Source organism: Phaethon aethereus (genome assembly GCF_964289735.1).
Source record: "Phaethon aethereus genome assembly, chromosome: 25".
In the NCBI taxonomy this organism is placed as follows: domain Eukaryota; kingdom Metazoa; phylum Chordata; class Aves; order Phaethontiformes; family Phaethontidae; genus Phaethon; species Phaethon aethereus.
This window is the reverse complement of record NC_138601.1, coordinates 6,212,147-6,231,761: the sequence shown is the minus strand read 5'-3', so window position 1 is coordinate 6,231,761 and position 19,615 is coordinate 6,212,147. Positions and strand designations below refer to the sequence as shown.

At 60.7% G+C, this 19,615-nt stretch overlaps 1 protein-coding gene across 1 annotated transcript; it reads right to left on the bottom strand.

Moving 5' to 3' along the window:
* Nucleotides 1-2,169: 2,169 nt before the first annotated feature.
* On the bottom strand, nt 2,170-7,113 carry WIPF2 (WAS/WASL interacting protein family member 2; the record flags this gene model as incomplete). Its single annotated transcript, XM_082010436.1, has 7 exons — nt 2,170-2,210; nt 3,131-3,232; nt 3,366-3,575; nt 4,976-5,635; nt 6,113-6,232; nt 6,393-6,525; nt 7,051-7,113. The coding sequence occupies 7 exons, from the start codon at nt 7,111-7,113 to the stop codon at nt 2,170-2,172; spliced, it is 1,329 nt and encodes a 442-aa protein (XP_081866562.1).
* Nucleotides 7,114-19,615: the final 12,502 nt, after the last annotated feature.

The window sequence follows — 19,615 nt, the reverse complement described above, 5'->3', positions numbered from 1 at the left end:
GGCGGGGGACCTGCGAATGGAGGAGGGACCCCGGTCAGGCTGGGGACCCGCAGCCCCCACGGTTCACTGGCCGCCCCTTGCCCCCCCAAGCCCGCCCGCATCCCCCCCACCCCGTATCGGCCTGCGCTGCCCCCCCAGCCCCGTCCCACATCTCTGCTCCCGATGCCCGCCCCCCCCAGCCCAGCCCAGCCCAGCCCTGCCCCCCGAGCCCCCCATCGAGCCCCATCCCGCCCCGGACCCTCGGCCCCCGCCACCCACCTTCTGGCGCCAACTCACCCCCAGCTCCGCGCTTCCCGCCACCAGGCCCAGGCGGCCCCGCCCCCCCGGCCCATTGGCTGCGCCGGCTGCCGCCGCCGCCAATTGCAAGGTCCCGCGCCAAGAGCCGCGGCCGGAGGAGGGCGCCGCCGCTGCCGAGTAGCCAATAGGCGCCGGCGCTCGAGATCTGCCGGGAGGTGTAGTGCGCGGCGCGCGAGGCATACTGGGAGCTGTAGTCTGCCGTGCGGCCGCTGAGGGCTCCCCAGTGCTTCCACTGTTCCCAGTGCCCCCAACCCTACCTCCCCACTGCTCCCAGTGCCGCCGGCCCCACTCCCAGCACCCCCCATCTCACCCTCCTTCGTGCCTCCCAGTGCACCCAGTACCAACCTCACTGCAGACCTCCCAAAAGAGGTGAGGGGGCCCTGGGGACCCCCCCCACTTCCCCAGCCACCCTCCACAGACAGCACCCTTGAGGAGACGTGTATCTTTATTACTTTTATTTAAATGCAATTTCAAGCTCCTCGAGTTTTATTCTGTTCCCTCTTAAAAGAGCCCCTCGCCCCCCCCAGGGGGGGCAGTCAGCACACGGGGAGAACCTTTTCTAACCTTTAAACCAAGAGGCAGCGCTGGGGGGTGGGGGCTCAGCCTCCAGCGAAACCCACCCCAAGCAGCCCTCGCCCAGTGCACGGCCTCACTCCAGCCTAAACAGGGAAAATTTCCACCTTCGTAGGAAAAAAAAAAAAACACCCCCCCACCAAACCACCCCCAGAACAGTTAGAGGAAGGGTTTGGTGCACCCGCAGCGAGCCCACCTTCCTCCTACGGTACAAGCGTTTTACAACGTACAAAAGAGATCAGTAACTACAGTTAATGTCCAGCCCCCCGGTACTGCGAGTAAATGCAGAGAAACCAGCCCGGTACCAACAGTCGGACAGGGTAGTGTATAAGGCAAAACGTCAGCCGGAGGCCCCCGGCACGGGGGCCATGGCCCCAGGACCCTCCCCACGCTCCCCCCCGCCACATAAAGAAACAGAACAAACAACACCCGCCCCCAGTAACAGCACCCCCGGCTTCCTCCACAGACAATTAGTGTCTTCCCGTTAAAATGCTCTGGTTTGGTGATTTAGTGTTAAAAGCTGGGCTGCCACCGCCAGGCACCTCCTCGCTCCCTCACAACCCAGCGGTGCGAACAGCCGTCGGCTGTGGTGGTTTTGGGGCGCGACGGTGCCGGGTGGCATTGGGGACATCCTGCTGCTGCGGCAGGGAGGGGGGGCTCCCGCCCACACAGCTGCCCCACAGCCCCCAGCCCCACGCCATGGGGGATTCCCAGACTGGTCCCACTCGCCCCCCACTCCTCCACTGGCTCCTGTGCAAAAAAGCAATCGGCTGCGCCAGGGTAACAAGGCTCTGCTGGCCTGTCCCGCCTCCCTCTCACTCCGCCGCCGGCGCAGCCGGTGATCACGCAGCGTGTCCATCTCCTGCCCTACCCCAGCTCCTCTCCAAGCCCTTGCTCTGCCCCGGCCCAGAGGAATCAGGCTTGGAGCCACCTCTGGTCCCAACAGTCGGCTGCACGCGGCTCGGCGTCCGCCCCAAGTCCTTGTGCCCGGCTCCCAGGCTGCGGCTGGACACGCGGTCCTGGCCCAACCCGGGATCTGTGATGAGCGAGCGGAGGAGAGGACCCATCCGGGCCTGCCAGCAAGGTCACCACGTTCCAGGGGAGATGCATAGATGAGGGTGGGCTGGCAGAGAGAGCTGGCTGGGGCGATCTGCTCGTCCTGGCGCAGCTGGGAAACCAAAGGCGCTGCGAGTGTCTCATGCAGGATCCTGGGGGCAGGGAGGTGGGGAGGGCCCATCTGAGGAAGGGGAAGGAGGTCCGTGTCTCTGCTCAGGAACAATGTGCCTGTGCAGCCCGCTTTCACCTGGGGATGGGGGGCAGAGGGGGAGCCCCACGCGTAGCTGCAAGACAAGAAAGCCCGTTGAAACCAGACGTGCACGGAGATGGCTGGCACGGCGTGCCCCGCGCTGCTGGCACGTGCTGGCCAGCTGCTCCCCGGCCACCTGCACCGGTTCAGAGGATTGCCACCTCAGTGATCCGCAGAGCGGGATCCGGCACGTCTGGTTTCCCTCCTCCACATCCCCATGCCAGCTGCCCCCCACCCCATACTCCCCGCAGAGATCTGGAGCCTGGGATTTGCGACTCGAAGCAGCCGCTGCAGCACGCATGGAAAGCTCAGGGCTTTTCAAATCCACATTAAACATTCATCGCTCTAAAAATAAACGAGCATCCCATTCTCCCCGGAGTCTCCGCCGGGATCCGCAGGGCTGACGCGCAGCAGCGGCAAAGCAAGGGCACTTTGTGCTGTGCCGGCAGCACCGGGTCCGAGTGCCAGCCGCCACTCAGGGCCCCACAGTCAGGCTCGTCCTGGGACACGCAGGGGCCCTTTACTCCCCCCAGACCCTGCCCAAGGCCAGCTTCAGCCGCGGGGCCGGCTGCCGGGGACCTTTTGGAACCACGCCAAAGGCCCTTAGTGCAGGCAGGAACAAGCCCTGCAGCGTTCCTCTGCACAGGCTCAGCAGGCGAAAGAGGGGGCAGGCGGGACAGAACAGCCGCATAGCCCAAATCCTCGGGGCCCCCCCGAGCATAGCAGGCTGCCTTTGGGACTTGGCACCCCGGGGAGGAGCGTGCACAGGCCCCGAGGCAACGCTGCTGCACAGAGGAGGCGGCGGATCAGGGGCCCCTGCACAACCCACCCTGAGGAGGGACAAACAGGACAGCGGGCGGCCATGTCCGCACCGCTGTCACCTCCTGCCACCCTCCAGCGCGCAGGAGGGGAGCCAGGCCACGCAGGACAGCGGGACACCTCCTCCCCCCTTACCTCTGTTTGTTTTGCTGGGGTAGATTCTCTGGAAGTATTTATATTCTTCTGGGGCTGGGAAGTCTTCGACAGGATGAAAGGAGTATTTGGATTCAAAGTCATCTGCAGAGAAGAGGGAAAACGGGCAGGTCAGGGAGGGTGGCTCTGCGCAAGCGTAACTACAGGCAAAGGGCTCCAGCTCCAGGGAGAGCAGCAGCCGCTGCGAGCACAGACCCACGCCCAGGGCCCCACTCACCCAAGAACGCTCTGACAGTGGAGATGGAGTCCCGGTGCCCGTTCCGCACGGGTGGAGGCGGCGGTGGCGGCCCAGCCGGCGTCCTTGTGGGCGGCGGCGGCGGCTTCCCTCGGCTTGGGGGCTCAGCAGAGCCGTGCAGTCTGTAGGGGGGCGGAGGTGGGGGGGCGTCGCGCCCCCCGTTTCGCAGCATCAGCGGAGGGGGTGGTGGGGCTGCAAGGAGAGCTGGGTCAGCACCAGCACGGCCCACGGCAGCCTGCCAAGGCACGGCATCCCCAGGGCAAACCCTCCCTCCGACAGCAGGGCCAAGGACATCCTCCGAGGTAGCTTTCCAGGCTAGCTGCTGAGCCAGACTGCAGCAGCAGCCAGCGTGGCCGGCCCAGGGATGCTCCTACACGCGCCCAGCAGAGATTTCCTGCTCGTTCCCAACATCTGCATTCCTCCTTGTCAGCTGCAGTGCGGGGGACCGGCCAGCCCTCTCCCCTCCAGCTCACCACCCACCCCCAGTGGGACTGCTCCGGCCCCTGCACGCTCCCAGCCTGCAGCCAGACCAAGGTCACCCTCTGCACGAGAAGGGGTCCAAGGAGCAGCTACGAGCCCACACACGCAAGGGTTCGAGGGCAGCGGCTCCACATGGAGCACATGGAGGCAAGGTGCCACCTGCCAGGGCTGGGAAGCCACAGCTGCACTGCCACCAAGGCAGCGACAGGACCCACGGCCCCTCTGACCCACCTCTTGCTCCTGCCCAGACTCCCACGGACACATAGTGGCAGTTCATGCTCCTCATTAGGCTAGTTACACACAGACTAAAAGAGCACATCCCCAGCCGTAACTCAAAGGAGGGATTCTGGCAGGGCCGGAAGGACAGAACAGCTTGGCAGGGCACCAGGCGGGAGCTGCGGTCTGGACACAGAGCCCAGGAGCACACAGGGGGGCACTGGGGCGAAGCCATCGCCGCTCCTGGCAGCAGGGACATGCTCATGCCTGGCTCCGCATGCACAGGGGGAATGGTGAGCGGTTTTCACCGAGCCACCCTTTCAAAGGGTGCCCGACACTAAACCCCCTGCACCAGCCGTGACGAAGCCTTCATCGCCAGCTGCACTCTGAACCACACAGCACCAAAACCAGCCCAGAGAGGGGCAGGACGGTGCCTGAGGGCTGAGCAAGGGTGTCCAGCTGCAGCGTTGAGGGAAAGGCTTCTCCCTGCTCTGCTGCAGCTTTTTGTCACCGTCCTGGTGATATTTAGGAAGCTCAGGGGAGCAGCCGCAGCATACACTGCTCTAGATCCATCACGTTCTCACCTCCCATCCCAGGAGGACACACTGACCTCATGGGCAGGAGCTGCCCAGCCGCAACCCACCGCCAACATCAGGCCTGAAAGGAGCTGGATAAACAGAGGACAGGACCAGGGACATCTATGGGAGATGACAGTCCAGCTACTGCCCCGGACTACACTGACTGCCACGTGCAGAAACCTCGCTGTGCCCCGGCGCCAACTCTTCACCCAGCGTCTCCTACCCCAAACACCCTGTGGGCAGGCGGCTGCAGCCTGACCCACCACGGCTGCTCCCGGGCGCAAAGGAGCCAGGCCCAGCAGAGCAAACGGCTCTTACCTGCTCCCCGGCTGGGGGGGTCTCTGGCTGGCGGAGGGGGGCGACTGCTCTGGAGAGATGGGGAGGCTGAAGCAGGCGGCGGCGGCGCAAGACCCCGCAAGGGACCCGGTGTCTTCCTGTGCAAGGAGTTGTGTCTCTGCGGCAGCTCCGGAGCGGACTCATTGATGGGGCTGGAAGGGCCGTTGGGGACACCGGGGGGTTGCCGATAAGGGGGCGGCGGGGGGGCGAGAGACTGGCCCTGAGCCCCTGACCCCGTTCGGATACTGACTGGGGAAGGAGGGGGCTTGATGGGTGGCGGGGCAGGGTGTCCGTCCCTGCTCACGGGCAGTCGCTGTCCCGGGGTGGGCGGCAGGGGCTTCTCCCGGTTGTAGGAAGACACCTTGGCACCGTGCGCCGGAGGGGGGGCGGGAGGCGCGGTGGCACGGCGTCCCGGTGGAGGAGGCGGCGGGGCGGACGAGCTGTGCTTCATGCCAGTGCTGCTGGTGGTGTTGGGCCGGGAAAGATCCGGCAGGGAGGGCCTCTGCGTGCGCGGCAGCTCCGGGGGAGAAGCCCGGCTGTTGTCAGCATCATCCTGAGGTCGGCTGTTGCTGGCTGGCACAGGGGGCCTGGGGGCGGCTGCTCTGGAGCCGGGGACTTGCAGGGTTTGCTTACTGGAGCTGTCTGCGGTGAAGGAAAGCAGAGTGACTGGCCAGGCACGGCGCAGGCCAGGAATCGGCGAGAGCGACGTGCGGCGCTTCATCCCTGAGCCTGCGCAGAGCGTGGGGCAGCCTGCCCGCTCGGCCGAGGAGGGCCAGACCGCGGGGAACACTGTCTGGCACAGGCAGGGAGCTGGCACTGTGCTCAGCCACACACGGCTCCTCTCTCACCACTGCTATTCGCCCTCTGGCCTGCTGGAAGGCAGACTGCCACAGAAAATAGCAGAGAGAAACATTCAGCAACATACGCGACTCTCAGGCCCTCCAAGGAGGTTTGTGTTGTGGGACACTGTGGCACGGAGAGAGCGCAGAGTGTTGATTTGGGGTCCCTGCCTCTAACCAGCCGAAATCCCCAGGCAAACACAGCAAGATCCTCAACCCACTCCTGCTCAGGGACCTCCCCAGGGAACCCTCACACAAATCACAGTCAGATGGCCATTACCTGAGCTGTCCTTTGCTCCCACGGGTCTGAGCTTGGGCACACCGCCTTGGAAGAGGCCACCCTTTGGCTGGACTGCAGCTGAGCTAGAGCCGTAGCTGCCACTGCCACTGCCCTTGGGCTCTGAAAGGAGGCAGAGAGGTTAAGCCTGTTATTATCAGCTCCTCCAATGAGTAGCCGCTGGAAACCAGACGGGTGAGAGCCCAGAAGCCATCCTGAAGGGCACAGCAGGACCCAGCACGGGACCGAGTGCCTCCTGGGGACAGGCCAGGCAAGTACTCACTCTCTAGGATTGGTGCGCTCCGGTCATTGACTTGTGTCACTTTCTTTAGCTTGGTCCCTTTACAGATGTCCTGCAGGAGGGCCCCACGGCCCCGTTGCTCCTCTCGGCTCAGTTTTGGCGGCTCCGTGTTTGCCTGGAGACAAGAAGCAGCTCAGCAGGAGCTCCCCTGTGCGGACGGATACCCTGATGCACAGAGCAGGCACAGCCTGACTCCGCCATCCCACTTCTCCTTGGCCGAGTCCAGGGGCACCCCACCCGCTGCCAGCAAAGAGCCCGCTCCAGGGGCTCTCTTCCAGATGGAGTAATGGGGCTGTCCCTGGGGGTTACATCACTGTTCTGCGGGGCGAGATTGAGACCCTGCCTTACCTAGATCCAAGGCACAGCTCAGAGCCATATATAACATCTCCTGCTCTCCCTGCCAAGCCACAGTGGAGCAGAAGACACTGATGCAAAGAAAAGCCACATGCAGCCCTTTCCATGTACTAACTCTGCTGCAAGGAAAACTGAGGCACAGCCCATGGGTGACCTGAAGCTCTTGCAGGCTAGACTCAAGGAGGTCCAGAGACAACACAGAGGGCCCTGGCAAGTAGAACCATGTGGAGCCAGGCCACCTCCCCACCCTACAACCAGCCAGGCCACTGGGCAGCAAGACCCCTACCTGACTGAAGGTGGGAGGCGGCGGGGGGCCAGGTGGCGGCGGTGGGGGAGGAGGGATCGGCATCCTGGCCCAGCTCCCGGTGGCTCCAGCTGCTCAGTGCTGGGGGCAAGCCTGGTCATTCATGCCTGCGGGAAGGGAGGAAGTGGTCAGGGACTGGAGGGGAAAGCTGGAGAGCCAGTCATGGAGAAACAGGGCCCCGGGCTAGAGTGCTAGCGCCCTGTGCCTGGAGCTCCCCAGGTGGGGCAGCGGCTGGGGCTGCCCTCTCCCGGCTGGCTCAAAAGGGCCACCAGGTTCTCCCAACACCCCGGAGCAGCAGGTCCCAGCAGTGGGAGCCAGCATGACCCCCCACCCCAAATCGCCAGGGCCGCCATCCCAGCGCAGAGCCTGCAGCTGAAACACAGGACGTTTTTCAAACGATCGCCTCAGCAGGGTAAACCCGGCCAAGCTGATCCTGCGCCATCAATCCAGCTCCTTTATCTGCAGCCGGAGGCTGCTCACGTGGAAGTGCGACAGGAGCCCAAAGCCTACAGCCCGTCAGCAGGCACTGCGGCCAGCCCTGGCACGCATCCCCAGCAGGCCCCTCCAGCCACGAACACTGTTAAATCTGCCAGACGGATTACCAAGCAGAAGGCAGACGAAGTGGCACAGTGCTGTCCTGTGGGTCGCACAAGGAGAGACACTCCCGTCCCCGAACAGCCCTGACAGATAAGGCAGATTTTCCAAACCACATGGATACTACTTTGATAACCTCACAGCATTCTGAAGTCCCCGCTCCATTTCCACAACTCTGAAGCCACCCCTGAAGTTGTCCCAGCACGCAGTGAAACAAGCTTTCCCAACATCAACCTGACTGCATTTCAATCCATCTTGTCACAAGCCCAAAGCGAATCTGTCCCTCACCACAGCTTACCCAGAACGGCTCCCAGCTCGTGCAGTGCTTCACCGGTGGAGCTCCGCAGAGCCCGGCGGCTCCAGTCGGCACCAGAAACTGAGCATGGAGGAAGCAGGGACAGGAAGAGGAGCCTGAATCACCAAGAGATCACACGACAGGCCTCTGGCAAGCTTGTGTCTCTGACAGCAGCGTGCAGGTAGGGCCGTCCCGGCCGCACCGGCTCAGGGAATAGGAATGTGATGACTGGAGGCCTCACTCGCCACCCCGGGAGTTTCAGGTGCTTGGGGCGGACCAAGAGGCAGGGGATAAATGCCCTTCTCCGGGTCACAGATGTCCTTCCCCCAGCAAAACCTGTTCCTTAACCACTGGAGGGGACCACAATGCCAATGCCAGGTAAGAACACGACAGTTCCACACCCGAAGCTTCCGACTTCTGATCCCTGACCTCCAGGGCAAGCGACCAGAGAGGTCACAGATCTATCCACCACGACAGTGAAAGTTTCTTTGTGACCCAGGCAGTGAAACCCAAGTGCCCATGACCTTTAAAACGGTTTGTACCAGGTGTTAAAGTCCAGATTACTTCTGAGACTCACCTTCAACTAGATAAACTACAATTTACTGATGCCACAGTACACAGAGGCCAGGATAAGACCAGGTCCATCCCCATGTGTCAGACATTACAGCAGACGTCTGAGAACAAGAAAAACGGACCAGCAGCATCGTTGCGATGCCAGCGGCTCCCCTGCCCTCGAGCAAACCACCAGCTCTCTGCAGTTCAGAAAATAAATAAATAAACTGCCTTTTAATTAAAAGCAGGTCTTCTACTGAGTGAGAAGCTCCTCAACTACAGACACCCTCATTAGGAAGACATTCCTCCCTCTATCTTCTGGCATTTTCTACGTCACCTGAGATCTCAGGTTCCCTGGTGGCACCAGCCACACCTCCACAGAGCCGGGGAAGGGAGCAAGCTCGAACCCGCCGTGACTTAGTGGGTCCCTCATCCACCTCACCAGGGCAGCCACCTCACTCCTGCCTCTCAGAAATGCACCTTCCCCTGACCACGTACGGTGCTGCTTTGCTCCAGACTGAGATGGAAGCCTTGCACAGAAAAGCCAACGTCCACTGATCTCTCCTTCAGCCCCTTGTCCCACCACGCTGGGACGCTCTGCAGACTGGAACAAAGCCTGGCAAACACATTCAGCCTGTACCTTTCCCACCAAAGCAAGATCAGAGACGGCTCATAACGTGCTCGTCTGGGACCTGCCGGCGCTGCCAGGACGTGTTGCAACAGGAGCGCTTTTCCCTGTGCTCTTTCCCACCCTGCAGCGGGATCACAGGGCCGGGACGGCACAAGCTACTGCCAGGGCAGAGCATGACGTCGGAGGGACGGCGTGACAGCGTCGCGGCACGACCTGTGGGAGGGGACAGGCAGGAGAGCCCCAGCCTCGTTTGAACACCAGCAGCTGGAGGTAATTAGCAGAGATACAGCTGAGAAACGTGCCAGGTAACGAGACTCCTGACTCGGTCTCATATGTCACAGGCCTGAGCCAGCACAGGAGCGGTGCCAGCACTGCAGGCCGTCACCTCCGCTCCTGACCCACAGGAACAGAAACACCCACATCACCTCTCCAGCTGGTTACTCACAGGGTGACGCTTCCCACCCAGCTCTGCACCTCGATGGCACCTGGGGGGACAGGAGCCCCTTCAGATACTCCTGTGACAGGGACACACTGCCGTGCCATACGCAGACAGATGGACGGGGGTTGTCGACTGTCAGAAAACAAGTCTGTGCCACATCTGCAAGGGAAGCATACTGCTCGGGTCCACCTGCTTGCCCCCCATGTAAGCCCTGCGTCAGGCAGAGTGGCTAGGGACAACCCCACAGCGACGTTACCTCCTGTAAGCACAGCTGGGGAGGAGAAGGGTATTTCTACAGAGAAAACCATGAGTCATTATCTCCCCATATCTAACATGTCCTTAAAACTAGTGCTGCACCGAAACCCGCATTCAGATAAAGGCTCTGACCTAGAAGAGCTAGAAAGGAGGGGAGAGACGAGTTTAAGCTAAAGCAGCTTGAGGATAAACTGGAGCTGAATTCCCGAGAAACAGGTCATTTCGTTTCAGCACATGGCCCCATTCAGGTTGTGGATTAACAGCAAAGGTCACATTGAAAAACCAAAATCAAGAGGCACCAAACTCAGCACGTGGCGGCTGTTGATTATTTCGTATCATGAGAAAAGCTGAGACTTCTGTGTGGGAACACTGGAGTGATCTGTGTCTGTCTTTAAAATAAAGCCTAGGTCTTTAATGTTCATGAAGACCGACACAGCTGATAAAGATTAGGAAGACACAACCTAAATCCTCTAGGAAAAAAAGGGGGGGGCGTTTCTCCCAGCACCACTTACCACCCCTTAATGTCTGGCGTATGCCTTACGGAAACCATGCCCTTTGAAACAACGCCGCTCCGACAGCCGACTTCTCTGCATTTCTTCTCCTTTGTTCTTCGTTACCAGGGATCCTTTCACCAAGCCAGATCTGAGCCTTTGAGAGCTCCATATACCACAGCGGCAGCTCACTGCGCTTGCAGGGAAAGTGGTTGAAAGACCTGAATCAGGGCAGTGAGAGAGACTCCTGCTAGATCAAAGCGCAAAGGAGAGCTTGTCTTCGGTTAAGCCAGGAGGGGCAGGTTTGCACATTAGCTTTCCTTTTAAAATAAAAAACAAAAACCAAGCAAGCTGTGAGAAAACCAGGAGGAAGACAATGTGTGAAAAGCTATCACTTTGGAGGAGAGAGTTCACTGAAATCGAGGTGACCCTGCAGAAAGCTGCTTCCAGAGCTGCTGCTCAGCAGCCACTCTGGACCCCACCATCAGCGCAGCACCCATCGCCCCACAGCAGCACCGACTTCAGGGCAGTCCTGCAGCATTTCGAATCAGGCCTCTCCTGCCAACTCTGTGTGCAAAACACAGCTAAACCCCAAGAACGTTACGCTCAGCGGTCCCCTTCTCCCGTAAAACGGGCGGTTTACCCAGATCTGGCCTTGACAGCACATCACACGTTTTTCAGGTGTTTTTCAAGTCCCCATTTGCTGTGAAGGGAAATGAAATGCCTTCTCCAGCAAGCAGCCCTGGATTCTGCTCATCCCTCGGGGGGTTTTGCTTTTTTAACAGGACAGCCAGCAGTGACCTTCAGACGCCATAAGCACATTTCCTCGCTTTTCAGGGGGATTTGGGCGCCGTGGCGGATTTGTATTTCACAGCTACGCCCGCTGCTGCGGCGAGCCTGCATTTGCAAACCCGAGATGAAGCGCTTCATCCTCAGGGAGGCAGCGGCTTTGAACTGCAGATCAAGAGGAATTTCCAGCCCTCTGATGTCGGCTGCAGAATGCGGCTGCACCGGTTTGGGGACGACTTCCAAGGCTGGACCTCTCAAACACCCTCCCTCCCGCCCCCGCCTCACAGGGCGCCTTTATCTTCCACCTCTTCCCATCCAAACCCTCGGTTCCTCGTTACCCTTCCAAATTCAGAGCCTGTCCTCTGAAGCCTGACATTTCTGCCCGTTCCTGAGGAACAGGGGCTTCGGCAAGGACTGAAGATGCGACATAAATAATTTATCCTGAAAGACAGCCATTGCAGGATTTAAGGTCATTCAGGCTTTTAAAATCATATCAGCATGCTTTAAGAGAGCGAGCTGCCATCTCGATTTGGAGCGTCTCAAAGAGCCGGTGCATCTCTGCGTGCAGACAGACAGACACACTCCAGCCCCGCGGGACTCAGACGTTCACAGTGAATTATTAACAACCCACGGTCACTGACAATGCATTTTTAACAAAACCCTGAACACAAAAGTTTCTAACGCCTCGGGGCTGAATTCCACAGCCCTCGATGGAGCCTCAGCTTCCCCATCCCCAACCATGGGACCCAGAATCAGGCCATCCTTTAGCAGCTTTCCACCGAGCTCAGCTCGGTTCACTTGGCAGAGGAAACCTTTAATCAGGAGCAAGGAATCGTGTCCTGACATTAGAGGCTGCAGCAAAGGGAAGGAGCAGGAAAGGCCCATCCCAGGAGGGTTCGCAGACTTCCCTGCCTCTCCCTGTCCTATGTGCCAGGGGAAAAGGGAAAGGAAGCCAGGGAGGGAGAGGTGGCACATGAGGGGGAACCGGGCTCAGGCCGACAGACATCTCCGATTGTTCTAGCGGGAGGAAGCGGCGAGAGACACAAGGACTTCCCGGCTGCTTCGACAGTGACCCATGGCTGGGAATAACGTGCTGCACGGTCCACGCCTCGCAGGGAACAATACGCTGCCAAATGGAAAGTGGCTCCTGAGGCCGGTGGTGTTAGTGTTCAGATGAAAACGCCTTTTCATCAACTGCCAACGATGCATCGTCCCCTTCACCACGGGCTCCAAGACCATCTGCGCATTTAGAGTAAATGAAGACTGTACACTGGAGCCAACAGAGCCAGGAGCTCCTCGAGGCACAAGGAGAGCAAAGAAAACATTGGTGGCCTCAGGCTGCTCCAAGCAGAACAGCGAGCAGAGAAGGGCTCCAGCCACCTCCAAGAGCCTTTTAAAGACCCCAGCAGCACCAGGACCCACTTACGCTGGGCTCGTTTAGAGTCAGGTGCTAACGAGCCAAGTCTGAGGCTCTGTACGGCAGACCCAGCGCATTGCCAGTCTTTGGTCTCCACCAGGCTGCGGCTGACATGCTACAAGCAAAGAGTGAGGAACACCGAATAAACCCACGGGTCTTCCGACCATCGCTCAAAACTGACAGCGCACAACGTTATCGGTAAAACAGCACCAGAGGCTCTGTGGCGCAGAGCTTACAGCATCGGCAGCCTCACACGGGAGCAGGCAGCCAGTCTCCAGCTCCAGCCTGCCACCCTGAGTTGACGCCGTCAGCTGCCGCAGCGTCTGCCGACACAGGTCTGAGTCACGAGGCAGGGACAGCAAAATGCCCAGGTGAAACGCTGCCAAAAAAAGCACATTAATTGGACGGGTCCCTGCTGAAGGCCATGCTTTCAAACCAAACCCCTGTGCCAAGCTTTTCTCCCAGGCTCACCCCAATATTCAAGCAGCTGGCAACAAGCCAATCCACCCTCTCAGCAGAAGCAATGCCAGGCCAGCACTGAAGGTCTGACATTTCTGGGTCTTCCTCCTCTGCCCCCAGGGAGCAGCCTCCCCAAAAGAGGTCACAGTACCATGAGACAAACAGGCTGTGCCAATGTTTTAGGAGAAAAGCCAGTGGTCTGCCCAGTCCCCTGGCCCCCACCCAGAGAGTTCGGTTACAATCGTTAAAAAAAAACCCAAAACACTCTGTTGAAAACCCATGAGCTACACACACGCTCTGCCTGGAGGTCTGCTGTTCTCAGGAGCCTGGATGGAGAGTAACTGTGCCTTTAAAACACTGCAGGACCGGCTCCAGCTTAAACCCCTGTACCAGCCTCTGCCTGTGTTTAAGCAGAGTGCTTAAACATCCCCGAGACCTCGCTGTGCCCCTGCAGCAGCCACCCTCCTGCTCTGCCTGCAGTCCTTCAGCCCCTTCGCTCAGCAAGGCAGCGCCCAGGGCTGGGCTGGCCTCCCCTGCCCTGGCCAGGAGCCTCTGGGACAGCCAGCCCCCCATGCCCCCCTCCAGGGTCTCTCCCACCTCCTGCCAGGCATCCGTGACGCTCCCTCCCTCTTCTGCTGCTGAGAGGGCTTTTAGGGAGGCTGAGAACACAGACCTCCAGCTCTGGTCCCTTTTGCCACCCATCTCCTGCAGGCCAGAGGCGCTGGGGCTCTGCCTGCTCGCCAGCCTCCCGTGTCGACTCTTTTGCAAGAGCTGCTCTGAGCCCGGCTGCGAGAAGCCGCCCTGAAGGAGACAAGCTAGAGCCAGGCTGGAGCACAAGGTCTCCTGCTGTTCCACAAAACCCAGCCAAGTATTCTTAGGGTTTTCCTAGGCAAAGGCCAAGCAGAGATGCGCCGATTTGCAATCCAGAATACACAGAGCAAGTAACTGAGGCAGAGTGCAAGTTGCTGGGCATCGTCGGGAGGTGCCCGCTGGAAGAGCACAGCCCCTGCCGCAGAATAGTCACCCCGAACCACCCCAAAGCCACACGGGCCTAGCAGAAAGGAAGCAGCCACTCGGAAAACCATCGCTGACTGCTTCTAAAAAATTTAATTGGTTAAATAAACGCATCTTTCCTCTAACCAGGTTTGCAGTCAGAGTCATAGGAGAAAATTTACAAGCTACCATAGAATACCCAGCACTTAAGTATTATTTTCGGACACATGTATACACTTGATGTTTGTGCAAGACCCTAAAGCTACAGAAACCTCACAAACAGGACTGATCCACTCCGCAGGATCGATAGGACGGCTTACGGTGAGCAGAGCCCTTGCTGAGGCACAAGGCTGAAGGTGGTGAGGGCCCGGCCCCACTGGCCTTCACTGCGACAGCCGCAGCTGCGGGAGGCATAAGAGCACGAAGGACGCGCCTGTGTCAATGCCAAGGGGAAACTGAGCCAAGCCCCGTCAGAGCGAGTTCTCTGCACAGTCAGATCCACACTCGGCTGCTTTTCAGGTCGGTAGGTGCCAAGAACACGCTGCAAATTTACAGCCAGCACAGAGGGAGAGGAGGGCTCACTTCGAGACATGATCTGGTAGCAGGGTGTGACAGACTCAGCAATGGGCTCGGACAGTCCTTGCAGATGCAACCCTGTCACTCCCAGCTTCCAGGCAAAGTCACGAGCACTCCCAGGCCACTAACCCAGACTCCAGACCAGGTGAAGGAAGGTTTAAGCCCCACACCTCCAGGAGGAAACACCGCTGGCCATGCAGGGAAGGTGCCTGGCTGCTTCAGCAAAAGCAGAGACAGGCCCTGGGCACAAGCAAGCACAGTATGCACCACTGCAGGAGCACCACGGCAGCAGGTCGGACCTGACAAGGACATTTAAGCGCAGCAGCACCGAATCCCAGCACACAGCATCCCAGGGCACAGGGCCCAGCACGACACCCACGTCTCCCCACGGCCCAGACTGCCCGGGGGCCATGCTGCGAGCGAGCCCTGCCGAGCAGCATCTGCAACTCACCTCACCTGCTCCCGCTGGAAAGGGGAAAGCAGAGCTCCCTGCAAAGCTCTGCACCCACCCGGCAGCTTCTCCCCTTCCCCACGAGCATCCCTCCGGAGCTGCCTCCGCCCCGGGGCTGCCAGAGGGAGAGGCTGTGCCCAGGGCACGGGGCTGCCACGGCTCCAGCTGGTGCAGCCAGTCCTGTCGAGCAGCAGGAATTTCTACAGTTACGGTATTGCATGTGGGAGACAGCAGAGGAAGGAAGGGGGACGAGGATGGGCCAAAGGAAGCAGAGAGATATCCGAGCCCCAGCACCACACCAGGGCATGGAGCTCCACAGCCTCTGTGCTGCAAGAGACCCCGCAGCAGGTTTTGGCTTCCAGTACCACAGCCCACGCTGAGGCCAGTGATGAAGAAGCTGGCTCAGCTCTGGAAAAGACCGTTTAATTTTTGAACCAACCTCATAATGTCAGAGCGAGAAGCATGCCCTGGGAGCTGCGCTCATTCCAGAGCTGCCCTGGCAAATCCAGATGAGAAACCCATCACGCTCAGCCCCTTGCTAGGAGGGCACTTCCCCCCGCCCCCGCTCCCTCCTCCCACCTTTGCTTCCCAGCAGAAAGCTACTTCTTTGGCTGAGCAAATCTGCCTTCCTTCCAAGCAGCCAGATGTAAGTAAGTAGGTCAGACAAGGACCAGAGCGCCTCAACAACAGCGCTTTAAAGCAAAGCAAAGTGGGAAGCAAGCCCTGACCTGGAACATGCCCTGTCACCTTGGCGCTGGCAGAGGGGGGGCCGGCACGCGTCACCTCAGAGGGAATGCGTTCAGCAAGAGCGGAAAATCCAACAGCAGCAGAGTGGCACTCTGCACAGTGACTTTCGTGTCAAGGTCTAACGCCCTGCGGCCACAGCAGCCAAAAGTTTTGCAGCCTCGCACATCTGTGGCACCAGCCAGCCTACCACAGGGCAGAATCGCAGACCTACTTTTAGTGGTAGAAACTAACTCAAACAGACCCAATTCGCTGGGAAGGGAGGCAGAGAGGCAGGCAGCGGTGGTAAAGGTGACACCACCAGTCAGCCGCGCTCCTCTCCGTGCCACGCTCACATCTTCGCGCTGGGCACGACACATGGTCCAGATGGCACCGGCTTGGCATGGCTGGGCCGACAGTTCCCGTTTGTTCATGGCAGGACAAAGCCAAGCCCTCCCTCACCCCCACAGCACAAAGAGGGGTCTGTGCTCCTGGCCCCGGAGTGGCCATGGGAAAACAGGCTCTGCCTTTGCATTCCAGCAACAACGCACGGCTGCAAGTGGGAGAGCCGCCGTGCTGCCGCCTGGCAACCCCCACTGGCGGGGAGCACGGCTGCTGTCACCCAAGGTGTGAAGAGGGGACATCTCCCCGGGGGGCTCAGCAGTAGTGCCGAAACAGTAGTGCCGAAACAGTAGTGCCGAAACAGTAGTGCCGAAACAGTAGTGCCGAAACAGTAGTGCCGAAACAGTAGTGCCGAAACAGTAGTGCCGAAACAGTAGTGCCGAAACACCCTGGGAACACACTCCATAAGCCGAGACAGACAGGAGTGAATGCAGGCAGCCGAGCTGTGAAAAGCAGACAATGCGCTTGCCAGGTAGCTTTGCCCCGGCGAGCACTTCTGAGCTGGAACCGGGCAGATTCACACCTCATCTGCAAACCAAGCCGACTCCTTTGGCAGCGGAGATGGGAGCCAGGTCAGATTAGATCCTCTCTGGCAGCCGTCAGCAGGGCAGCGACACTCCACACCAGAGATCAGGCCAGGCCAGAGCAACCCAGGCAGACACCCATCCACAGCCAAGTCTGCCAAAGGTAAAATGAGGCCAATTTGGAATCACGGCACCTCTCCAAGGGCTCCTGCTCAGCCCAGCACCCAGGCTGCGGTTCATTGAAATGACTTCCATGCAAAACCTCTGCCTCCACCTGGCCCGAGGATGCTGCTGCACCAGCTCCTTGTCGCCGTCTCACCAGCTGGGCAGGGCAGCGGCCCCCAGGCCACATTTAGCCTGGATGGCAGGGTGGGGAAACCTGGAGCAGGACAGTCACGAGGCATTCAGCTCCCCACAACTGCCTGTCAGCTGAGGGTCAGGAGGCAGCCAGCATCTCCTCCCTCTGCATCCCACCCCACAGGCCCCAGAAACACTGCCGCAGTCCAAGCAGGCAGACAGGGGTGACACAGCCTGGGCCCCCACCCCACTCACTGCAGGGGGGTAGCCGGAGTACAGCTATGGTTAACAGCAATGGGAACTCAAGATCAACAACAAAAAAAATAGGTGTGTCTGAGCTATACTTGGAAAATAAGCTGTTTTAGAGGATGCTACACAGTGCTGGGCTCGCCAGGGCTCTGGCCTGCACTGCCCCCACCCCACCTTGGCTGCTGCCTCCCCCAGCTCTGGGCTTGCTGCGGCTTCCCCATGACAGGACAAACACCAAAACAAGTAAAACCTCGACAGGAGCAGAGCCCTGGGGAGGGACAGCTCAGTGTCCAGGCACACCAGCTCACAGGCACAGCCCGCCTGGCGGGGCTCATCCCCGTGCGACACAAATACCCCGCAACCTGAACCCATCTGCGTCCCTCCCACATCATGGCCGAGGACACTGAGGTTCCCTGTGAACAGAGAGCTGAGGTGGGCAGGAACCGCTCGCAGGGCAGGCGCAAGCTGCATCAATTCTGCTGAGTCTTCGTGGAGGGAAGGCTGCGGCTGCTCCTGCCATGGTGCCGCCACTCTCCTTCTGTCCCAAAGGACAGATGGAAAACAATCACCTACTTATTTTCTTGACTTACAACCAGGGCTCTAGAGTGGTTCAGGGTATAAACCTGCAGCAGGAATTTGGTCCTCAAGGCTGGGGCGCTGCCTGGGCAGTGTCTGGCAGGGGCAGGTACGCCATACAGCTACAGTGGGTGGGGAGGGTTGGCAGACCGGGAGCACGCAGCCGTGGCGGTGTTTACCCAGAGCAGAAGGGAGAGCTCAGCCTCCACCGTGGCACTCGCAGCACTTTGCTGCCCAGCCATATGCTGCCCCGTGCTTGGGTTTTTGTAGGTGGAGGCTGCTCAGGCCACAGTTTGCCAGCCCTGGGCCTGGAGGAGAGATTGGACTACGACCCCCAGGCCTAGCCTGACCCTGAGAGCATCGTCCTCCCCCAGCACGGCACAACTGGTCCCCCAAACCTCCCGTGGCACCTGCCCACACACAGACACAGAGCCCTCCCTGCTCCCCCGGGGAGCACCGTTGGAGGGGGAAGAAGGTGACGGGCACCCTCCTGTGACCTGGGAAGAAGCAGAAGGGGGAGCTCTCCCCAGGGTCCCCACAGAGCCCGCCTGCCGCCGCCAGTGCCCTCTACCAACACCCCTCCAGCACAGACGCTCCCAGCTGCACCAGTGCCTCCCCTACGAAACTCTCCCACAACCTCCCTGCCTCCCGCTGCATCCGTCCTTACAGACCCCACTGCAACCCCTGCACAGCCCAGCGCACCCACGGCCACGCCCGTCCCACCGTACCCCTACGGACCCACCGCACCCCACGCCGGCCCCAGAGCACCCCCAGCCACCCTCCTCCACCCCGAAAAAGCCCAGCACACACACCCTCCTCCCCAAAACAGGCCCCACACAGGCCTCAGCGCACCTCCAGGCCCCTCGCCCCGCCGCCCCCGCGCACCCCACAGCCGGCCCCGGGCTCCTCACAGGCCCCGCGCAGCACCTCAGCATCCCACACGCCCACCCCGAGCCACCGCACCCCACACAGAGACCCCGTGGGCCGCAGGCCCAGCCTTCACGGGCCCCGCAGCCCCCGGCCCAGTGCCCCCGCGCTCACCCGCTGCCTGCGGCCTCCTCCCGCCGCACCCGGAAACGCGGCCCCGCGGCGCCGTCCGGCCTCCAGCCACCGCCAAACAAAATGGCGGCCGTCACGCCGCCTGCGCCTGCGCCGCTTGGACCGGATGTGGGCGGTGCACGGCGGGGAGACGCCGTCGCGGCGCCATGCTGGAGAGGTCGGGAAGCGCCCTGCGGGCGAAGAGCTGCGCAGGGTTCTGGGACCGCCATCTTGGGACGGTCAGCCCCCGCGGCGGGAGCGCGTGGCTCCGCGGGTGTCTAGAGGGGCGAGGGCAGCGCGGCGCCGCCGGGGAGCGAGTCCCCGCTCCGGGCCGAGCAGCCGGTGCGGGCCGAGGGTGCCACGGCCGACCCCGGCTGCCGCCGCCGCGTTGGAAAGGTCGGAGGGAACGCTGGGCGGCCGCCATGTTGGGAAGGTCAATCCCGCGTGGCTCCGTGCTGCCGCCACCTTCAGAAGGTCGAGGGTTCTTCCCGCCCCTGGTCGGTAACGGAACGCCCGGGGGTGGTGACGCAGCGCCCGTGACTCTCCGCCCCGCGCCGCTCTCGGCATGACGTCACCCAGCAGCACGGCAATGACCTCACTCCCCAGCATGACACCAGAAGACGGGCGCCGGGACAGCCTTTTATTGGGGCTCCGCGCCCCCCGCACCCCCGGGCTCTTTTTTTTTTTTTTTTTTCTTCCCTCCTTTTCCTCCTTTTTCTTAAAAAATAAATGTACAATTCCGGACAGCGGCTCGGTACAAAATATACACGTCTGGGGGGCGGGGCGGGGGGGGCAC